General features: G+C 40.0%; 1 protein-coding gene and 1 pseudogene across 2 annotated transcripts in view; one reads left to right on the top strand and one right to left on the bottom strand.

Moving 5' to 3' along the window:
• Positions 1-22516, bottom strand: part of OSTF1 (osteoclast stimulating factor 1) — a 54797-nt gene that overhangs the window by 5720 nt on the left and 26561 nt on the right. Inside the window, exons 2-7 of the mRNA XM_017543246.2 lie at positions 16151-16197; positions 7071-7121; positions 4310-4373; positions 3133-3186; positions 1722-1829; positions 731-780 (exon numbers count right to left, since the gene is read on the bottom strand). Coding sequence (XP_017398735.1) covers positions 731-780; positions 1722-1829; positions 3133-3186; positions 4310-4373; positions 7071-7121; positions 16151-16197 — 374 coding nt within the window. The remainder of the gene's footprint in view (positions 1-730; positions 781-1721; positions 1830-3132; positions 3187-4309; positions 4374-7070; positions 7122-16150; positions 16198-22516) is intronic.
• Positions 16643-19012, top strand: LOC108314336 (annotated as a pseudogene). Its single transcript, XR_001829420.2, has one exon. The product of XR_001829420.2 is annotated as a protein FAM222B-like (transcript).

The raw sequence follows: 22516 nt of genomic DNA, 5'->3' as shown, positions 1-22516 counted from the left end.
ATGAAGACACAACATGGCAGAGAATGGAAGGGGTTCCCTGGAGGACAGGTAAAGGGCCGCAGGAACCAAACTGCTCAGACTGGAGAATGATGGAGAGTATCAGGAAGCATGAGTTCAGGGAGAAAAAAGAAAGCTACTGATTATCTTAAACATTTTCTTAAACATTTCAGAAAAGTACTATATATCAAGACTGTATAAAACAATATAGAAGTCACAGTGAGATAACAAAAAATGAGTTTTAAAAAGTCAATAAGTAAAGAAACAAAAAAAAGTTATATAAGCAGTGAATACTATTTAACCACCCATAATAAAGTAAACATTATATAGTAATATAACCAAAAACTGTGATGAAGTGCATTGAGGAGTAGAGGTGGAAAGGTTGGGTGCTGGGTGCTGAAAGACGAGAGCTGGGGCAGCTGACAAGCTTAATCCTTCACATACCCAACAGGAGGCCAAAATACACAGGAAGATAATGCATGATGAGATGGCTCCGTCAGCCTATTCCTCAGTAATACAAAGCTAAGTACATGAAGAAAGAGCTAAAAGCTGAAAGTGACATGTGAGGAGGAGTGGCATTTGGGGCTGTGGACAATTTGAATTTTAGTACAATTATAATTTTTAAATTATGTGTTTGTGGTATTTTGACAACAATATTTCACATGCCCATAAGTTGCTCTATACTAAAGAGAGGCAGGTGTGTGTTAAATGATTTCCAGATAAGCAGTCTTACCTGCTGGTTCAGTTCAATATTTGGTTGAGTAAATAGCATTTCCACTATATCTGAAATTCAAAGAGAAAAGATACTTTTTAAGAATGAAAATAAGAAGGCCAAATCTAGTTACAATAATTTTATAAAAGAGAGATTCTTTAGAAGCACAATCGAGAACATGTTAACACATTTTGTAAAATTTATAAAACAGAAAAACTTAAGAACGTAAAAAGTGGAATTATTTAGGAAAATATACTTTTTCTAATAGTTTCGGCTTTTGCATTTTCATATGACACTTCTAGGAATATTTTTACATTCATTATAATACTTTGTATTCATATAACTAACATGTTTATTAGCTGAAATAAGACAGGCTTCTTTTTAGGAGACAGTTACAAATTTCCCTTTGGCACTGCTATTTAATTTGCTGAGCTCTTCATTTATGATTGTTGTTGAGTTTGTTTCCTGTGTTATAGAGAGGTAGAAAAGCAGTGGGTGATAACATTTTTGGCCAGGATGAAATACATCTAAAAATTCAATTCATCATCATTATTGATTATAACAAAGAAAGTATCAATAGAATCACTAATTTAGGCAAATGTTGGCTTTCTCTTGAATCTAATAGTTTGCATTAAACTTAAAACGTAAATCATAAAAGCAGACCTCGTGAAAAGCTACACTAGAGGAGCCAGTTCTGCTCTTTCTTCCGTAAGATTAGATAGTGGTTTTGTTTTTATACTACTGCTATTTTCCGGTAACCTTTCTAAGCCTGAGAGAGGAAAGGAAGTGTCCAGGCTTTCAAGAGAGAGAGAGGCCCATGCAGTGAGCCTGACTGACTACATTCTACCCACTGTTCTAAGAGCTCCCAGGAACAAGGCTTTTGGCTGGTGTTCTAAAAGATTCAAAAAGAATAGCCAATGCTTTTTCTTTCTCATTTTTTTTGTAAATCTGGCTCCCTTAGGTGAAACACATTTCAGTAGCACAGAAACATATAACAAACAAAATGTAATACCTTTGTGACCCCCATGGCAAGCCCAGTACAAGGCAGTACTTCCAGCTTTGTCTAAGCCATTAACGCCCACTCTGTTGTCCAAACATTCTCTCAACCAGCTCAAGTTGCCTGAAAGAATTTTACATTTATAAAAACACAAGAAAAAAAAGTTTCAGTTTTTATTCTGCGTTTAAATCTATTTCATTCTGTTTCATTCTGCATAAAGACCTGCCCACTAGTACATTTATTATAGTACATTTTAACTTCCAGCTTATTAACAGAAAGTATTAACATCAATGTTTTTAATGATAGCTTAATGGGAAGAGCTCCCTACATGGGTATACTTAAGATATTTCTATTGTGTGTGTGTGTGTACACATACATACATATTATTTTTTCTTTGTGAAATTCTAAAAATTGGAAGCAAGCAGATACTATTCATATTCATATTTACAGTGCATCTTCAGTTCTTATAAGAAAGGCTAAACAACCTAGTCAAAGCTGCTGCTCTTATATGCTAAACTATAACTATTAATTTAAAATCCTCAGGCTAATATCCCAAATGCCAGTTTCGTAGTTTTACTTTTTCACAATCCTAACCAATAATTTCCTTCTGTATATTCAGATTTCAAAAAAAAATCTAAAAATGGAATGAAATAGAGCTCATTGAGACTTGACTAAAACTCCCCATTATCTACAGCAGGGTCTCTCAGCATCGGCCCTATTGGCATTTGGGGTTGATTTATTGTGGGGGTGCTCCTGTGTGCTGTACGATGTGTAGCAACAACCACTGTCTCTCCCCAAAAGGTGCCAGTAACATCCCTCCAGTCATGACAGTTAACATGTCTCCAGATATTGCCAAATATCCTCAGCGTTTGTGAAAGAGGAATCACCCTAGCTGAGGACTACTGATCTACAGAATAAAGCCCAAGACCAGGCTCATCGTTGTTTGGCCAAGGATCTTCCCCAGGTTCATCCCTATTGTTTATGCCCTCCCTGGCTAAATGCTCACCGCACCAACGCTCTCCTAAACGCTGTACCCATCAGGCCCTTCCGCTCTCCTGCCCTCCAGTTACTCACCCTGGCCCCTATGGCCCGTTAAACACATTTCAATTGCTGTACTTATCTTATCATATTTTATTATCTCTCCTTCCCCTGCCAGACATTGAGCTTTGGAAGTCACAGACTTTGATTTGCTTCTCCCTTCAAAAGTAATTTTTGAGTGACATTTTAAAATTAAAATCACAATTCTCTAATGTAATAGATGTTGGGACAGATTGTCTCTGGGGAAAGCAGGAATTTAACTGAGAAGGTGCAAAAGGAACTTTCTGGGATGGCAGAATGTTCCAGATCTTGATGCATTTGTCAAAACTAACTGAAATCTGTGCATTTTACTGTACTGCATACCTCAATCAAAAAGAATCACACCTACCTCTTTTCGCTGCTTCATGCAATGGATTGTCAATGGATTCTGCCTGCTCAGCCACTAGGTTGAAAATAAAAAGCGTTAACCCAATGCTGAATTGCCACACAAATGATTCACTGAAGCCACTCACTCACTACAGTCCCCAGCTTCAGGAATACCAGGGCCTTCAACACAGTTTCCATTACTTAACACGGATAAAAAGTAACAGAAAATCAAATAGATAGTTCTTGCATTAAATGAAGCTGAATTACGTGTTAAGGGAAACCAAGCCAAGCAATAAGGCAGTAACACAGTAATTAACTGGAAGTGTAAACAAAAAGAAACAAACCTGCATACCTGAGTTAAATGCATACTTGATATTACTCAAGTATAATAAACAAAGTCACAAAAATGCAAAAGAAAGCTTTTGATGTTCATTTTTACATTTTGTAGATCACCTGCTTTAAAGATGCCTGAAAATAATTCTGATTCCCTTGTGTGTATTTGTGTAGGAGCAGATGGGGGGGGGAATATTTTGCTTCCTGTATTCAGAAAGAACAATCAGCATAGCTACCTGCATCTTAGAGATGTATTCCCTGTTGTCCTAGAATCAGTAGGAAGTGTTATTAGGAAATGGAAGAAAAAGGATTAAAATTCAGGAGCCTTGTTTATCAATTCTGTGCTCTTTTGACTTTACTCTGCTGACATCTAAATAAGTGTTTTATCTGTTTTCCCACTTCCAGCTAGAAGGAGCTTCATGGCAGGAGCCGTGTCTCTCATTGCTCAAGCTCCCCAAACCGTCAACGATAAGCATTTAATGAACATCACTGCCCCGAACATGAATTAACAAGTTCGTGTTACTTCATCACAAAACAAAGGGCTAGTCTAAGAAATGATCTGCGAGATCGAGTTAATCAGCATTAAAAAAAAAAATTGTTTTAAGAGTAGAAGAAAGTAAAACCATAACTGTTTCCTTGGACACCTTGGGTTCTTTCAAGAATGCTATAAAGCATTCTCTTAGGCCATAGAGTCCGGCTCAAGCACATCTGGTGTTCATGGCCAGTTTATTAACAGGAGGCTCATGGAATGGAAAATTTCCTAGACTGACAATGACTTCATTGCCTTCTTAGCCACAGTGGCAAGCAGAAAAGCCTCAAGAACCAAAACATTCCAAGTGAAAGTAAAACCACTCAGCAACACTTACCATAGTTGCTTGGTATCAGTCCAGTCCTGCCTTTGGAGGTGCCTTTCCACCAATTGGTATCGCTCTGGTGAAAGAAGAGTTAAATTAAGTGGTATTAAATCCAGACAGCATTCATTCACTTTGCAAATTATTTGGCTCCTAGGGAGTACCTGTTCTACAAAATGTCCACCAGCCCTACCGATACTATCAAGCTTCCTCATACCCTAGCTATGGGCGGCCATCTCCCTTGACACTAAATTACAAATAAACATGCTTCCACCTGCAACAAACGGAATATGCTTCATCACAGACTCTCAACAACCAAACAAATCAGAAATAATATGAAACAGAAGGAAAAAAGTTACACTACTTTCAACTAGCTATATGATTTTGTGTCCAGAATTTCATTTCTCTTAGCTTTGAGATAATATTTTTATGGGGGAAGGAAGTTCTAAAGATCTCTTTATATTATCTTCATTTTGGGGGTAACTTTTTATTACAGAAAAACTTAAACCTATTAAAAAGTAGAAAGAACAATGTAATGACCTTATATGTATATATATATATCAGTTTCCCAACTGCACAAATCATTTATTAATGGCCGACATTATTTCATATATCGCCCCACAACCACCCTCCCCTCCTAGATTATTTTGAAATAAATTCTAGACATATTATTTCATCTGTAAACATTTCAGTATGTATCTCTGAAAGATACATACTTTTTGAAAGACAATTATGCCATTATCACAGTTTAAAAGTTTTTTTCCAACAATAATTCCTTAATATCAAATATCTAAGTCAATACTCAAATTTCCCAACAGCTCCATAATTTGGGATTCAAGTAAGGGCTATACAATATGACTGATTTGTCTTTTAAGTATCTTTTAATCTATAGGTTCTCTCTCCACTCTTTTTTATCTCTTACAATAGATTTGTTGAAGAAATGAGTTGTTCTGTAGTTGAAACCTCCATGGATTTTGCATGTTGCAGCCTGTGTTATCATTAAACATGTTCCTCTGTTTCCTGTATTGCCTGTAAGTTGGTCATTCGTTCTAGAGGTTTACTTAGATTCAGCTTCAATTTTTTTGGGCAAGGCCATTTCCTAGGCAGTATTGATTTCTTCCATTGGGAAATGCGTACTGTCTAGTCGGCTTCTTTTTGCAATGTTAGTACCCCTTGATAATCATTGTCTAGATCCACTTTTTCCTAGGGGCTGCAAGATGGTGGCATTCTAATTCTATTATTCCTTCTTCATTGAAATAACCTGAATACCTCTTTAAACAAAAACTTTCCCTCATCAACTCTCAGGTTGCCCGGATAAGAAATTCATAAAGAAAACACAATAAATGGTGATTCTTTTCCTTAACAGTTGTCAGAATAAAAACTTGGTTTCCTAGCATTCTCTCATGCTGACCAACGAGATGTGTTCAGAAGTAACATTAGGAACTCATAAATGTAAATGTATTTAATGTGCTTCAATTCTTGGAAGTTGTTGCTCTAACTGATGCTCAAATTGTCCTATCTTTGGCCAATGGGAATCTCTTCAAGTTAATTCCCAAGTCCTTTCAACGTGACTCTACTGTCTTTGGGAACTTCCTTGTTTTCTAGTCAGAGGATGTTCTGGGTTTATCTTGTACCTCTGCTACCCCGGCTTGGTACCAGCCATTTCTCAAAGAATCCTATTCATTTCAGTGGAAAATAACATGTTATTATTGGGTTGGACATTTTTCCTAGGCCCTTTCAAAGAACACAGCAGGGAATATTTTTGTTTTATTTTAGATAAAAAATACAACGTGATTATTCCAATTCAGATGAAGGAATACAGAGTTTTTCTTAAACTGTCATTAATCTTACATCTGTGTATCCTTTCTACCATGCTGAAAATCCGTTAGCAACATCACTGACCTAATGACTCATTTGCTCTAAACCACAATACACATGCAACAATCTCAGAATTAGCATTACCAACATTTCCCTAACAAGAGCATGACTTAAAACAATTTACTTTTTTTGGCCAGTTATTTTTGTCCTTCATATATATATATTTTTCATATGTATCTATGTCCTTCATATATATCCATATTCTACTATGGATGTTCAGTCAAATCGCTGAGTTTTAAACTTGGAATATTTCCTCTCTGTGTGGTTATGCCAATTACTAGGGTACAATTAAGTTCATTTGATTCATTCTGCTTTTAATTTTTAGGGATTGCTTTTTACTTCAATTTTTAACTATGTCATTTTGAACTATATCAGTTCAAAGTCAAATTCACAAAACAAATACAATTTTCTAAAAAGTTTATCTTTCATCCATGTTCATTCTACCCTATTTCCCTCCCTCCACCTAGAGAAAGGATCTTTACTCTTCATAAAATAAAACTAAATTTTACTTCATAAGTCATCAGATGTGTGTGTGTGTACATACACTCTCACCCTTTAGAAGAGTGAGTATACACTATCTACATTTTTTCACTTCCGTTTTTTTTTTTAACTTAAATTACCTCATAATAGCATATAGAGATGTTCCCATTTCTTTCTATAGCTGCATAATACTCCATTTGTGGACAGACCAAAGCTTATTCAACTCTTTTCCTATTGATGGAAATAATGACCATTTTCAATCTTATGATACTGTCAATTGTGCTAAAATGAACAGACTTGTACATATGTATTTTTATGTAAATATACATTTAAATAACTTATAGTGTTGTAGCTACATAAAACAGTCTTACAAATCTTTAGTTTATATGTGGTATTACAAGATGTTATCTGGGCTTACCATGTCAGTAATGTAGATAATATCACCTTCCTCAAAGTATAATTCATCTGGCTAGAAGAAAAAAAAAAGTTTGATTCCATATGACTTTTCATGAATTAGAATATAATGATTTAAATACATAGATTCAAAATTCTATCATATTCTAATAAACAATGTGGTTTTATACACTTAAATAAGCACATAAGCCATATAATTAAACACTACTGAAAAATTAATACATGAATAGATGGCTGAGTTTTTTTCCCATGAACTTCGAAGAAGTACATATATGAATTCCCCACACACATCTTACACTCTTCTACAACCAAAGCAAGACATTTGTATATCAAAATAGAATATTAATAAAACTTCTTCCTTGCAGAAATTCCAAAAGATGATATATATGTTTTCATAAAAAGATAAAGGTCTAGAATTAAAACCATAAAAAACAGCCAGAAGCTTGGTTTTCTCTTAAACAAGGCCTCAGCCCTTGAACACTTTAATATCAACATCTGCTAGCCACTTATTTTGAGAAAATCATTATCCTAGCTCTTCATGTTCAGAGAGAATGAACGTTTTCTGTATGAGAAAAATTAATATGCAATTCAACCATTAATCAGGCCAAAGAGCTAAAAGATATGAATCAGTAACTCAGCCAGTCCAGAAACCCCAAGCAACTCTGAGGGGTTAGCTAATTACACACACCATATGTGCTCTGGCCTGTACCAACCAAATGTTCTAAAAACTTTCTGAGTAAAGATACACATGTTAAACATCTTTTCCCCATCAGTTGATAACACCATGACTTTATAAGTAAGTAGGGTGATGCCTACTGAGAGCAAATTTCAGATATTGGGAAATGTTTATAATATCATAGTAGATGAAAAACGTAGGGCACAAAATTTCACATGTGATAAGAACACAATTTGCATGAAATATACATAGAAAAATTTCCAGATTCTCTGTCATGACCGTGTGTTGCTTTCATAGTTTTGGTGGGAAAAATACTGTTAAAGGGTTTGATATTTCTAATTATAATTACTATTCCATACAAATTAAAATTATGCTAAGGAAACAAGTTATTTCATCCAGCCAGGGGTGGTGGCTCACACCTGTAATTCCAGAACTTTGGGACGCCAAGGTGGGCAGATCACTTGAGGACAGGAGTTCAAGACCAGCCTGGCCAACATGGTGAAACCCCGTCTCTACTAAAAACACACAAAAAAAATTTTCCAGGCATGGTGGTATACACTCATAATCCCAGCTACTCAGGAGTCTGAGACATAAGAATCACTTGAACTTGGGAGGCAGAGGTTGCAGTGAGCTGAAATCGCACCACTACACTCCAGCCACCTGAGTGAGAGAGAGAGAGAGACTCTGTCTCAAAAAAAATTGTTAATAAATAAAATTAAAAATAAAATAAATATTTCATCCACTCAATTTTTCTATTTCTTTACCTCCTTTCAGTAGCAGACCAGGGCAGTAAATATGATTCTGCATTAGTAATTTATTTAGTTGTGAAGCTGATCTACACTCTTATTATAACTATTTCTCCATGAATCTAAATGAAGACTATAACAGCCATGCTTTAAGCAACCATAATATGTGAATATTTAGATGTATTATGCATTCAAATCTAAAAATTAGCAAATGATGATTAATGATGCCCCCAAATGGCTTAGTAACTTCCTGAAACATATATTACATTTATACTTTGATTTGCACAGACTAGTCTTACACATAGCACACACTATGGAAAATTAGCTATATGTACTAGACCTTGTGACACACCTTTTGATATCATTTTTATTTTTGTTGCTTGAATTAGGGAGCAAAAAGAAATTAATGACCACTAATATTCTCTGAAATCTATCTCTAATATGTTCTGATGATCCATGACCAATATCACTACCAATATGTAACAGATATGGAAAGTGACTAGGTAAACAAACTATTTTCTTCAGTATTTATTTGATGCAAACTGGATCACTCCCAGAGAAGCCAGAAAGAGGATTCTCTCCCCACTACAGCATCCCAGCAGGACTCGGCAGCCACCCCCAACTAACATTAAGGTCGGCCTTTGCTGGCAGTTTTAACATCTGACTCTCTCTCTTTTAGATGGTGCTAAGGCCTTAGAGGGGAGAATGAAGGAAGAAGACTATAAGAAAAACAGGATATGTGGGCTGCAACATTTTCCTGCGGTGACTTTTCATTTCCTGGAATTTGAAAGAGTTCAATTGCTTGAAGAGGTCTGTCCCATCCTTGAGCTGTCCTGGGCTATTCTTACTGAGTACATCTCCCAAAGTTAATCTCACTCAGTTATGTCTTACAATGAATCCTCCTCAGTCAGTGCTCTCAGGAAGTTAAGAAGTAAGTCATCTTTCCCTACAGTTTTACCTTCCTTCTAAAATCAGGAAAGTCAAATCTCCCTAAATGTCCACATTTAATAAAATCACTCACCCTTTAAACAAACAAACAAAACACATTATGAAAAAGTACCAAACAAATAGCTTTTAAAAACAAAGCTCACACACAAAACCATGATAATGAGTCTTTCTTATAAAAATAAGCAATGAAGTCGGGGGAATAGGGAGTAGCTATTTAATGGATAAAGGGTTAATTTGTGGGATGATGAAAATGTTTTAGAACTAGACAGAGGTAATGAACTGTGAATGTACTAAACACCACTGAATGATACACTTTAAAATGGTTAATTTTGAAATAAGCCAGGACCAAAAAGACAAACATCACATGTTCTCACTTATTTGTGAGATCTAAAAATCAAAACAATTGAACTCATGGGCACAGAGAGTAGAAGTATGGCTATCAGAGGCTGGGAAGGGTAATGGGCAAACTTAGGGAAAGATGGTGACGGTTAATGTGTACAGAAAGATATTTAGAAAGAAATAATAAGACCTATTATTTGATAGCACATCAGGATAGTCAACATTAATCATACATTTTAAAATAACTAAAAGTGTATAATTGGATTGTTTGTAACACAAAGGATGAATGCTTAAGGGGATGGATACTTAACATTCCATCACGTGATTATTCCACATGGCATGCCCATATCAAAACATCTCTTGTGCCCCATAAATACATACATCTTCTATGTACTCACAGAAATTAAAAATTTTTTAAATGGTTAATTTTGTTATGTGAATTTTACCTCAATTTTTTAAAAAATGTGATAAAGCCCAAAATAGTTAAAACTCTTAATGTCTTTTAAGTAATTCTTGTCCTCTGTGGTTTGGTAAAGTGCATCATTTGAGAAAGACCACTCAGTGCAGTCACTTCGATACCTCTCAGTGCTATTTCGGTTTTTGAATTAATGGTTGTCGTTCAATAGTGGTGTCTGCCACAAGCCACCCATTAGATCAGACTTGTTTTTCAACTGTGGCAACGAGAACAGGCAGTCCATTTCAGTCTGGCAAAAAATTACCTCATTTTTTCATCCTGAGAAATTATAGTAGACATTTATTCTTTTACTCCATAGCTCCCAGACACAGAATGCCACTACTCATAAAATGTCTTCTTCCAAACAAACTAGGGACACGTTTTCCTAATCCAGCTAAGTGGGTAGTCTACCAAATTCTTCATCGTATTGGTGGCAGTACAAACAACAAGGTAATTTCATGATTTTAAGAACAGATTTCACCTGCAATATTCACATTTTCCATTAAGAAACCACTAGCAGGATACCTGATGTAAATTGTTCAATGAGCATCTACTTTTAAATTCCCAGTATCATATTTAGGGAACAGAAATGGGAAAACAGTAACATAATGAAGTATGCACTGCTCTATTGCCAGATTGTTCTTTGGTTTTTAACTGCATTCCTCCTTTCCTCTCTCCTTGAAGAACAAGGTATCAGAATAAGTAAGCTGTTGTTCACTGGGATGTTACAGCAAAAAGTACACACTTGGTAACATATATTCCTATTCCCATTCCATGTATTCTTGGTAACATGTAATTCCCAAGGCATTAATTTTGTTGGTTTATGCAAATACATATTTTATGAAAAGTTTAGAAAAACTGATATACTTTTAAAATTTTTCTGATTTGTCTGTCGGAAGCCCCCAAAATTAATAGAAAGAGAAAACAAATTCTCCACGGATGTTTTTATTTAACACTTTATAGTATGTATATGTGCCATGTACTGTTCTGAGCATTTAGAAATATTAACTAATTTGTTCCTCACCCAGAACACTATGAAGTGGGTGCTATTCTTATCATCATGTTATAGACGAAAAACCTGTCCAAGGCCACAGAGCAGGTACATGGTAGAACCTGGACTTGAACTATAAGTCAGATTATAGAGTCCCTGCTCTTACCCACCACCTACACTTTCTCTCATACAAAAGCAGCAAGCATAGCCATTACTGGCCATCACGGTGTCATGACCAGCTTAAAAGCTGGTCGCCTTGGAAAATATTTGTCTCTATCCACTCCCAAGTCCCCCACCCCCATAGTGCAGTACAACAAAACCAATGGCAGCATATTTTACTTGCAAAGTATACTTGACCTCATTTGGTCCTCACAACTCACTAGGCTTGGCTGAGTCATGGATATAATCTGTATTTCACAACCAGGGCTAGAGAAGTTAAAGAGTCTGCTACAAATCAGAGTGAGTGGCAGGGCTGGGCTCCTACCTCAGCTCTTAGATTCCCACCGTCCTTCCCCGACACATGGCCCTATTAACCTAGTACAGCCCAGCAAACTTTACATGACAGAGCAGAGTCCTGCTGGTTTCCCTTTAGAAATCAATGTACCTCCAGCACACAGAAAATTCTGTTCTCTCCCCATCAGTCTGTCTTGACACTCGTCAATCCAGTCCAGCCAGGTCTGTGGTTGACACTTTATTGAAAGGAGCTGGGTGAGAAGAAAAAACCAAATGGGGCTGGGTGGTGCCAAGACGCCCCTGCCTTTAAGCAAGACAGATGAGAAATGGGTTGGCAGGAAGAACCGGGAGCTGCCTAGTGTTCTTCCTATTCAGTGGATCCCAAGACCAGGATTGGGTATTGCTGTCCCCAACTCCTGAGGGTGGGACAGGAGCTTAAAACTGGACCCAGGCCTGCCAGGGGGACTGCCATCGATGTCCCTCAGAGCCCACCTCAGCCTTTAAATATTGCCTGGTCCCAATGACTTCAAGGAGGCCAGGTCAGTTTGGGATGTGCTGTGGTATATCTGTCTCTCCAGAGAAGACGGCTGCTGGTCAGACGGGAGAAAGACCAAACAGCTTCCAACAGAAATTCTCTTTCAGAAAAAGAAGGTAAGACCAACCTAGCTCTGGAATGAGATTCAAAATTTAACAATGGGCATGACATAGGCACTTAACCAGACAGGAAGGCCCGTGAGAGCTGGAGGCTGCCTGCTGTGCCAGACGCTACCTGCTTCACACCTGAATTGAAAGGAGCTGAGAAGGGGAGAAATTTGGAGGCAACAGGGCTTGAGGTGGTCATTACTCATTGTAGCCTACAATCCTGGGGACTAAAAATATTTAAAAATGCAACATTTTAAATATAGTGTATTTTTTAAAGCCTAATGAAATAAATGTATATTCGCCTGTATATTCTAAAATAACTAAGATTTCTTTTAAAGCAGTAGAGAAACTCCATCTTGGAGAAGAATTGGAAGTAAATAAATCAATACACACCCCATCAAAAATGTCTATTAAATGTCTATTAATACAGTAACCACTATTTCTTAGATAGTAACAATTACTCCTTAACAGTAACAGCAGTTTCACAAAATTCAGCTCATTTAATTCTCACTAAAACCCTGCGGGACTATTATTATCCTCAATTTACGGATGAGAACACTGTGACAGAGAGGTTTGGTAATTTCCTTAAAGTCACACAGCTGCTCAAGAGGCGGAGCTGGTCCTGAACCCTAGTGCGAGCTCTGAACCCCGTGCTGCCCTGCTTCCTCAGATGCTGTGCCCGTGAGCAGGACTGAAACACCAAGTGTGGAAGTTCAGAGGCAGAAGAGGTGGTCCCCCTCCAGCTGGACTGGTCAGAGAAGTCTTTACAGAAGAGGGGGTATTTAATGTGAGCTTGGAAGGGACAGGGCCATGGGTCTAGAAGGTGCTGAGCCACAGGTTCTACTGCGAGTCACATCTAGGCGGGATGGTTCAAGAAGGGGAAGGAGCAGAGCACACTGGGTCTGGAATAGGGGCTGGACTATACAGGATGACTTTTCTAGTCAAATAAAAGGTTGAAGCAGGGGGTGGAAGCAAAGCCACCTTTGAGGAACACCAATCTAGTCCAGACTACAGATGGAATGGAGGAGCCAAGTCTGTAGGTGAGAAGTAAGGAAAGTCACAACCAGGTCATGAGGAAGCAAAGGGGAAGAGGGAGGTCGGTGAGAAAGGACAGAGGTGGGGCCAACAATGCACGCGTGGGAAGAGAGGAGATACAGTCAGGAGTCACCTACAGTCTCAAAACAAAGTAAATTCAGGTCCCATTCTAGAATCGAGGAGGCAGCAGAGAATGGTCTATTCACTGAGTGTCCCAGGCTGGCATCTGACCACCCATCCGCTCCCCCACTCTTATCCCCCTCAGGATCACATAACCAACTGATAAGGACAAGCAGAGGCAAGAAAGACGGCACTCCTTGCAAGCAGGGCTTAAAGACAATAGCCCTGGACCTCACACTTCCCTGTTAGGGGGCTCTTTGTGCCCTCTCCCTACCACAAATTCTTGTTAGAGTCTGAACCCCCAGTACAGATGCCCCTGACATATGATGATTCAAGTTAACAATTTTTCAACTTTACAACGGGCTTATCAGGGTATTAAATGCATATTTGACTTAGGGATTTTTTTGTCTTACAATGAGTTTATTGGGTTCATCATCAGCTGAGAATCGGTACTTCCAAATATGACTGTATTTGGAGATAAGGACTTTAAAGAGTTAATTAAGTTAAAACGAGGTCTTTAGGGTGAGCCCTAATCCAATGACTCGCATCTTTGTAAGAAGAGGAGAGGAAAACACAGACATAAGAAGGAAAGACCATGAGAAGACGCAGAGAGAAGTCAGGCATCTACAAGCCAGGGAGCGAGGCCTCAGAAGAAACCAACCCTGCCGACATCTTGATCTCAGACTTCTAGCTTCTGGACTTGTGAGAAAATGAATTTCCTCTGGTTAAGCCACCCAGTCTGTAGAACTTTGTTATGGCAAGCTCAGTAAATTAACACTACCCATTTCCAATCCCTCACCAACACAGGCGAGTAGTCAGTGGACTCTTGGTGAGAAGAATAAAAACCCCACCTTTCTTGTTCCAGAAACATTTCATGTACAAAGTCTTGGGAGAACTGTCTGAATATGCACACCTCTATATTAGTCTATTAGTGGCTACCATATGCTGGCGCTCACCAGATGATAGGCCTTCAATATTCACCCCACTCCATGCTCACGGCAGGGTTCCACTGCAGAATGGTATCCCCGTTTTCACATGAGGAATCAATGGCCATGAGGTAAGAAAATTCACACAATAAGTAAATGACAGATTTGGGATTTGAACATAGGCCCTGGCCTGATGGCAGTGAATTGATGTTCAGTGTCACTTGTTCTGTGTGACCTTCTGAGTTGCCTCTAGCTTTGGGGAGAGCAGGGTTTGGGGAAAACCCAGATGAAGCTGGCAGCAAGCTGACTTCCCACAGAGCGAAAGCTCTGGTCCCTAGCATATAAGAGAGAAAAGCCAATGATAGCAGGTTTCCCCTTGATATGGTTTTGCTGTGTCCCCACCTAAATCTCACCTTGAATTGTAGCTCCCATAATCCCCACGTGTTGTGGGAGGGACCTGGCGGGAGATAACTGAATCATGGGGGCAGTTTCCCCCATACTATTGTGGTAGTAAATAAGTCTCACAAGATGTGTCGATTTTATAAGGGGTTTCCCCTTTCACTTAGTTCTCATTCTCTCGTCTGCTGCCATGTAAGATGTGCCTTTCACCTTCTGCCACGACTGTGAGGCCTTCCCAGCCATGTGCAACTATGAGTCCATTAAACTTCTTTTTCCTCTATAAATTACCCAGTTTTAGTATCTTTATCAGCAGTGTGAAAACAAACTAAAACACTCCTCCCCAAGAAACCTTGGTTTCCTTCCTCTGCCTCCTGTCTGGACTCCTTGCTTCACTATCTAGTCACTACTGTGTCAAAACCATCCACTCACCTCCAATCTTACCCAGAGCAAAATCCAAATGAGATCCACAGGCCCTACATGCTCCGCCTTTCCAATCCACCCCAACTGTCTGAAGCAGTCTCTCACCACCCTCTCTTGTGTTTGCAACTTTCGAAGCCACGCTGTCTTCCCTGCTTCTTCCTTTCTAGCATCCACCAAGGATGCCGTTTGCACTTGTTGCTCCCTCACTTCCTTCAGGTCTCTCCCCAGAGGCCACCTCTCTGGAAAGGCCATCTCTGAACACGCTTTCGAAGACAGCACTCTTTTCTCCACTAACTTCTTTGCCCCTCACCCTCCTTATTTTTCTCGAGAGTACTTAGCCCCTGACAGTCACATTTATTGGTCTACTTACTGTCTGTCTCTCTCCACTGGATGCAAGCTCTATGAGACTGTCCTTTCTGTCCTTCTGCACTAGTCCCAAGGCCTGGACCAGTATCTGGCGTATAATAGGCACTTAATAAACCACAGATAAATGGATGGATACCAGAAACTATAATAATGGGAAATACACACTGCAGAGAAATAAACAATTGTTCTAGAAGGTTAGCAGTAGGTACCATTAAGAGCTATTTTGAGGTAGGGGGTCAAGGGGAGAATGCAGGAAGGTTTGCATGAGATTCAGAAGAAGGACGACTAAGACAAGGTTGCTGTGCTTCACATGCGAGTCAAGTGTCAATCTGAAAGCAGTTGGTGTTACCATGTGGGAAGAAGCTTTACAGAATGGACATGACTTCCAGGTGCAGAAGACATGCAAATCAGCCTGGGGCTTAACTTAAACAGCTCTGGACCCAACAACTATCCCTGAGAATTACCTAGGTTTATCAAAGAAAAGCAAATCATTCATACCAAAGGAAGTGTCTAAATGAAATTATCTTAAGTTTTTCTGTCAATTTTAAAGTAAAAAACTGAATACTTACAGTTCTGGGTTCAAACGTATACAGCGCTCTGAAGACTTTAACTTGCCCTAAAACAAAGGAAGAAAAAACAACAACTGAATTTTTCATTCCTGAATTTGCTCTTAATAATAGCATTATCCATTATGGCCTTCAGAATTCTCTAACTAAAAACTCATAGTCGAACAGAGGATACTAGAGGCTGGAAAGGGAAGAGAGAAGGGAAGGACAGGGAGAGATTTGCTAAAGGATACAAAATCACACCCAGGTAGGAGAAATAAGTTCCAGTGTTCTACACCACCGTAAGATGGCCATAGTTAACAATTAGTATATAGTTCAAAGGGCTAGCAAGAAGATATTAAAATTACCAATACAAATAAATAACAAATGTTTAAGATGACGAATATGCTAATTACCCTGATCTGATCACTACACATTATATGTATTAAAACATCAGTATGTAACTCATGAATATGTACAATTATCTGTCAATTAAAAAATAAACTTTAATCCCCAAAAGAAACACCTTCTGTGAACAGCCTCGACACATCAGCGCAGCGCTACAGCCCCTATGTGATGCAGGCTGCTGCCAAGGCAGGCCTGCTTGCCATTGTCAAAGTGCCAGCCAAAAGCATACCTCAATGACTTGATGGCACTGGAGCCCGGTTGCTCCCCGAGGCTATCACGAACCCCCCATTGGCATCCTATGCTACTGTGACACCCAGCACTTTAGCCCACCACCAGGCCCAGGGTCTGGCCCACCAGCAGGCCCTGCAGCATGCACAGACACTGGCCCATGCCCCTCCCCAGATGTTGCAGCACCGTCAGCGTATCCCGCCACCCCAGGTACTGTGCCACCCTCAGAGCCTCCAGCAGCCTCAGGGCCTGGGCCACCCTCAGCCCATGGCCCAAACCCAGGGCTTAGTCCACCCTCAGGCCCTGGCTCACCAGTGTCTCCAGCACCCCCACAATCCCTTGCTGCATGGAGGCCGGAAGATGCCAGACTCAGATGCCCCCACCGAATGTGACCATGTCTACCTTAACCATCCTCCTTTCAATGGTGGCCACCCTGCAGCACAGCTAGCCCCTGGTCCTGAGTAGCATCATGCACCAGATCAACCAGTTTTGCCAGATGAGGGCCAGCGTCAGCACTACCTCAGTGTGTGAGGGCCAGATCACCAACCCCAGCCCCATTAGTTGCAGTCTGCTTATCAATGCAAGCACCCGGGTGTCAACCCACAGCGTCCCCACACCAATGCCTTCATGTGTGGTCAATGGAGCACACCCATGTGGCCACCGCCACATTGCCTGCTGCAGGTCCTGTTAACCTGCCTGCAGGCATCTCTCGCACCCCCAGTGGCTACCCTAGCAACCTCAAGCTAGTTACCTAGAACTAGTACCAGCTGGCCACCTACAACAGATGTGCAGTGAGGCTGGTGGTATGCCAGCCCCTGGCCTGACAGGCAAGCATGTGGCAGGATGCGAGCTGGCAGGGCCTGGCTTTGTGGGCAAGGCCCGGCTTTGTGGGCAAGGCCCCTGCCTACCTGCAGGAACTCTGCCTGGCACAGTCCTTCCATCTGAAGCCATCCCTGGAAAAGTCAACCCCATCCCCAGCAGTCAACAGCCTGGCAACCCCACCAGCCTACCCCAGTGGTCACTACTTCCAACCCTTGTGGAACAACATTCTGCCCACTCCCAATAGCGACAGCTCGGGGCCTCAGGACCTTGCCATGTCATTCCACGGTGGGCAGCCCACAGGTATACCCCTCAACTGTGTGGCAGCTCCTGGGGCCCACTACCGAGCAGGGACCGGGGCAGTCCAGTGGCAAGCCAGAACAGCTTGATGCAAAGTAGATTACCTAAGTGGGGATTTCCAACAGGCCTGCTTCCAAGAACACAGCCTGGCCATATGGAGCAAGGCCCATCGAGCCCTGGCAACCAAGCCCCCGATCCCACAGATAGTCTACGTCTTCCTATTCAGCACCAGGGTATAGACAGGTAGCCCTGGTGCCCTCCACATGCAACACATCATATGTCACCCACCTAGGTTTAGCCTTTTCAGTAACTGGATAGTTTCAAAGTTTCACCACTCCAGTGTGATGATTCTCAGATGTCTAAGAAAGGGAATTTGGTGGGATCTAACTGGGGGTAGATGGTGTCTTCTCATCCTCCCCTTCAACAACTTTTGGTTTTATGTTACGACCTAAGCCCAAGCCCAGGCTTTTCTCTCCACTGACTGCCTGTCAGCTAGTCTCTCCACCTTGGCCATTTCCAGCCAGCTCCCACCCATCTTGTTTTGAACCTCTGCCTGTTTCTCTTAGGACGACCGAGGTGTGGGCAGAGGGAATGCCCTAGCTGAGACAGTATAGGTGCTCAGGCCCCTAAGCCAGGCCTCTACCTGTTGCTGTCCCCGTCCCTCTCCACCCAGGATTAAGAAGCAAGATTTCCCAAGTGCTCTGGAAGCCAATTCCTTATTCACCCAAAGATCTCAAATCAAAGCTGACCTAGTCTTCACACCCTTCCAGTTCCTTTCCGTTCCTCAAGGCTTTGTTTTGTGTCTACACTGATTCCACAGCCACCGCACTGGCCCTTGCCACACCTGACTTCAAGGGCATCTTGCAGGTATTTGACCATTTCTTGAGATACAGGGGGAAAAAATCTTTGTATTGGCATCTTGGTTCCAGACTCCGCTTTCCAAACCCAGAAAAACACAGTGACTTTTCGGCATACCCAAGATCCCTTTCTCACTGTTGCCTGTCCCCTAACTCACCTGTTGCCCACAGCCCCTATCCTTTCCCCATCAACAAAACAAAACAAATAAAATCTACCTTACTTGAGGAATTAGGCAGGTAAGGAATTATCACATTGGAGTTTGGGATTAAACACCCAAAAAAAAAAAAAATGCATTTGGTTCTCTCTACACTGGCTAAGAATATTGCTCTACACTGTAAGTTTTAAATGTTACATTTCTGTATGAATGCAGTGTGGGTGTGAGTAGCATTGTGTGTGAGTGGCACTGCAGGTAAATTCACCCTCTAATGCAGCCCCTCAGTTTAGTGAAAAAAAAAAAAAAAAAAAAAAAAAAAAAGCCTTAAGCTCTTTGAATACTTCCTTTACCAAGTGAGCATGGTTCTAACACCTGGAGAAGAGCCTGCATTGGAAACAGCCCCTCCTGCCCTCTGTCCATTCTTAGAGCATACCCTTATCCACTCCCTGCTCATTGTGTCTCATCTCCAAGGACAATTAGTTGGCTAGAAATTTAATACTTTTCTGTAACTTTAAAATTCAATTATTTTGTTATAAATTTTTGTACCCTTCTGTTAAAGATGCAGCGTTGGGCTTTTTTTTTTTAAAAGATGAAATAAGCCCTTATCTTTCCTCTTGTCTCTGGGGAATGTGAGCTAATGGTTCTTATTTAAGATTTTGCATTTCGTTCACTATCTACTACTGTTCTTTAGCCAGAAATTCTCTAGTGATCTGAAACAATGTGACTGAAGACCTGTTTTTAAATTATGTGTTGGCAAGTTGCCTTATATTTAAAAAGAAAAAGGAAAAAAAAAAAGCCTAATTGTGTTGTGCCAAATGATAGCATCATGAAGTCCTAATTTATTGTCTAAAATAAACAAATAAATTTTAAAAATATATCACTACATATGTCAATGTGACTACATAGAAAAATTCTATAAGTAGCAGCAGCAACTATTGCTGTCATTATAAAACCACTGAATAAAATATCTCTATCCAAGAAAAAAAAAGCCTGTGGGAGAATTCTCTTTCAGAATTGAGCCCCTTTTCCACCTAGGAGATATTGTTTGATATTTCTTAAGTGAATGCAAGAATAAACGACACACACCTCTGAAAGATGACTTTGCTTCCTGCTAACAGCAGGAGCTACATAGTTATTTGTGCTTAGGTTCTGTCCTATACAGAGTCCATCCAACCCTGAGATCTAAGTTTAAAAATCCAAACATGACCATCTTAACTAAAAAAATACTTAACGTGAAAATCTACACTGGTGATCCACCTGCCTTGGCCTCCCAAAGTGCTGGGATTACAGGCATGAGCTTGGCCAGTACTGTTATTTTTTAGTATTTTTCCTAAATCTATTTGATTCACAATTGGTTGAATCTGTAAATGTGGAACCAGTGGATACAGAAGGCTAGCTGTACATAAGTAAATTAACAAACTCAAATGATATAGGAAAAAGCCTATAGATAGCAAAAAAAAAAAAGGGGGGGGGAAGGGGAAATCTCTTTTAATAAAATAAATAGATTTAGAACAGATATCCAAATAGGAATATCTATTTGAAAGCTATTTAAAAGCTGGGCTGGGAGCAATGGCTGATGCCTATAATCCCAGCACTTTGGGTGGCCAAGACGGGTGGATCACTTGAGGTCAGGAGTTTGAGACCAGCGTGGCCAACATGGTGAAACCGCATCTCTACTAAATATATAAAAATTAGCTGGGTGTGGTGGTATGTGCCTGTAGTCCTAGCTAATTGGGAGGCTGAGGCAGGAGAATAGCTTGAACCCAGGAGCTGGAGGTTGCAGTGAGCTGAGATCACACCACTGCACTCCAGTCTGGGCAACAGAGCAAGACTCTGTCTCAAAATACAATAATAATAATAATAAATAAAATCTCAGTTGCAGCACTAGAACAACCTTTACAGATGATCATCTAGGACAAGAAAATCATTCAGAACAGTGGCCTCCAAGTGGGATACAGGAAGACTACTTCAGGAATTATTTACATTTTTATCTTTCTTATTCTTTTCTATTCCTATTTGAACATGTTTTATGATATAGCAGCATAGAATAATACACATACAACTTATAAATTCATATACATTTATCTAGAGTGAGTACTCAAAAACCTTTTGTGGATCAACTGTAAGCATTATGAAGACAAATATTTTTGTTCCTTTATGAATGAGATGCCCAAGTGCCTACTACAGTGCCTGGCACATACGAGGCACCCAATAATTATTTATAGAATGAATAAAGGAATGAATGGAAGAATGAATTTTAAAAAGTCTGAGGCCAGGCTGGTGGCTCATGCCTATAATCCCCGCACTTTGGGAGGCCAAGGCAAGTGGACTGCTTGAGGCCAGGAGTTCAAGACCACCCTGGCCAACATGGTAAAACTCTGTCTCTACTAAAAATACAAAAATTAGCCAGGCTTGGTGGTGTACGCCTGTAGTTCCAGCTACTCAAGAGGTGGGAGGCACAAGAATCACTTGAACCCAAGAGGCTGCAGTGAGCTGAGATTGCACCACTGCACTCCAGCCTGGGCAATACAGCGAGACCCTGTCTTAAAAAATAAATTAAAATAAAATTTAAAAGTCTGAAAGCAGTATCTTACAACAGTACTGTCTGATTTAATTCCATACAATAATAGAAAATTTCTATGTCCTAGTCACATGTAGCTTCTGGGCATAAGAGATGTGGTTAATGTGACTGAGAAATTGATTTTTATTATTTTAGTCAATTTCCCACATGTAGCTGGTGGCTAGCATATTGAAGGATGCAGGTTTAGAACATCAGAAAATGGGAAATGACTTAATGTCCATTAAAAGAGGATTATGTAAATAGACTCTGATTTGTCCACACAACACAGTCATTTTTAAAAGAATACTGCACATTATTCACAATACCCAAGATATGAAATCAACCAAAGTATCCATCAATGGCAGAATGAATCTTTAAAATGTGGTACATATACATAATAGACTTATTATTTCTTAAATCTGGTACATATACATAATAGACTCAGACTTAAAAAAGAAAGAAATACTGTCATTTGTGACAACATGGCTGAATGTGGAGGACATTATGTTACGTGAAATTGGCCAGGCACGGAGAGACGTGATTTCACTCATATGTGGGATCTAAAAATGTTGAACTCATAGAAACAGACAGTAATATCGTGGTTGCCAGAGGCGGGTGGGTAGGGAGACTTGAGGGGATACTGGCTAAAGAACACATATTTCTATTAGACAGCAGGAATAAGTTCAAGAGATCTACTGTACATCACGGTGACTACAGTTAATAACAACGGATTATGCACTTGAAAATGCTAAGAGTAGATCTGAAGTTCTCACCACAAAAAAAATGTAACACACGTGTTAATTGGCTTGATTTAGTCATTCCACAATGTATGCATATCAAAACATGTTTTACACCATAAATGTACACAATTTTTACTTTTCAATTAACAAGAAGGACTGCCTGGCCTAGGTAACATAGCAAAACCCCATCTGGTAACATGCAAAATCCCATATGGTGACATGCAAAATCCCATATGGTGACATGCACCTGTAGTCCCAGCTACTAGGGAGGCTGAGGTGGGAGGATGGCTTGAACCCAGAAGGCGGAGGTTGCAGTGAGCTGA

This window comes from Cebus imitator, unplaced genomic scaffold (assembly GCF_001604975.1).
Source record: "Cebus imitator isolate Cc_AM_T3 unplaced genomic scaffold, Cebus_imitator-1.0 Scaffold150, whole genome shotgun sequence".
NCBI classification, from domain to species: domain Eukaryota; kingdom Metazoa; phylum Chordata; class Mammalia; order Primates; family Cebidae; genus Cebus; species Cebus imitator.
The sequence above is the reverse complement of the archived record's forward strand: the minus strand, read 5'-3'. Positions and strand labels throughout refer to the sequence as shown.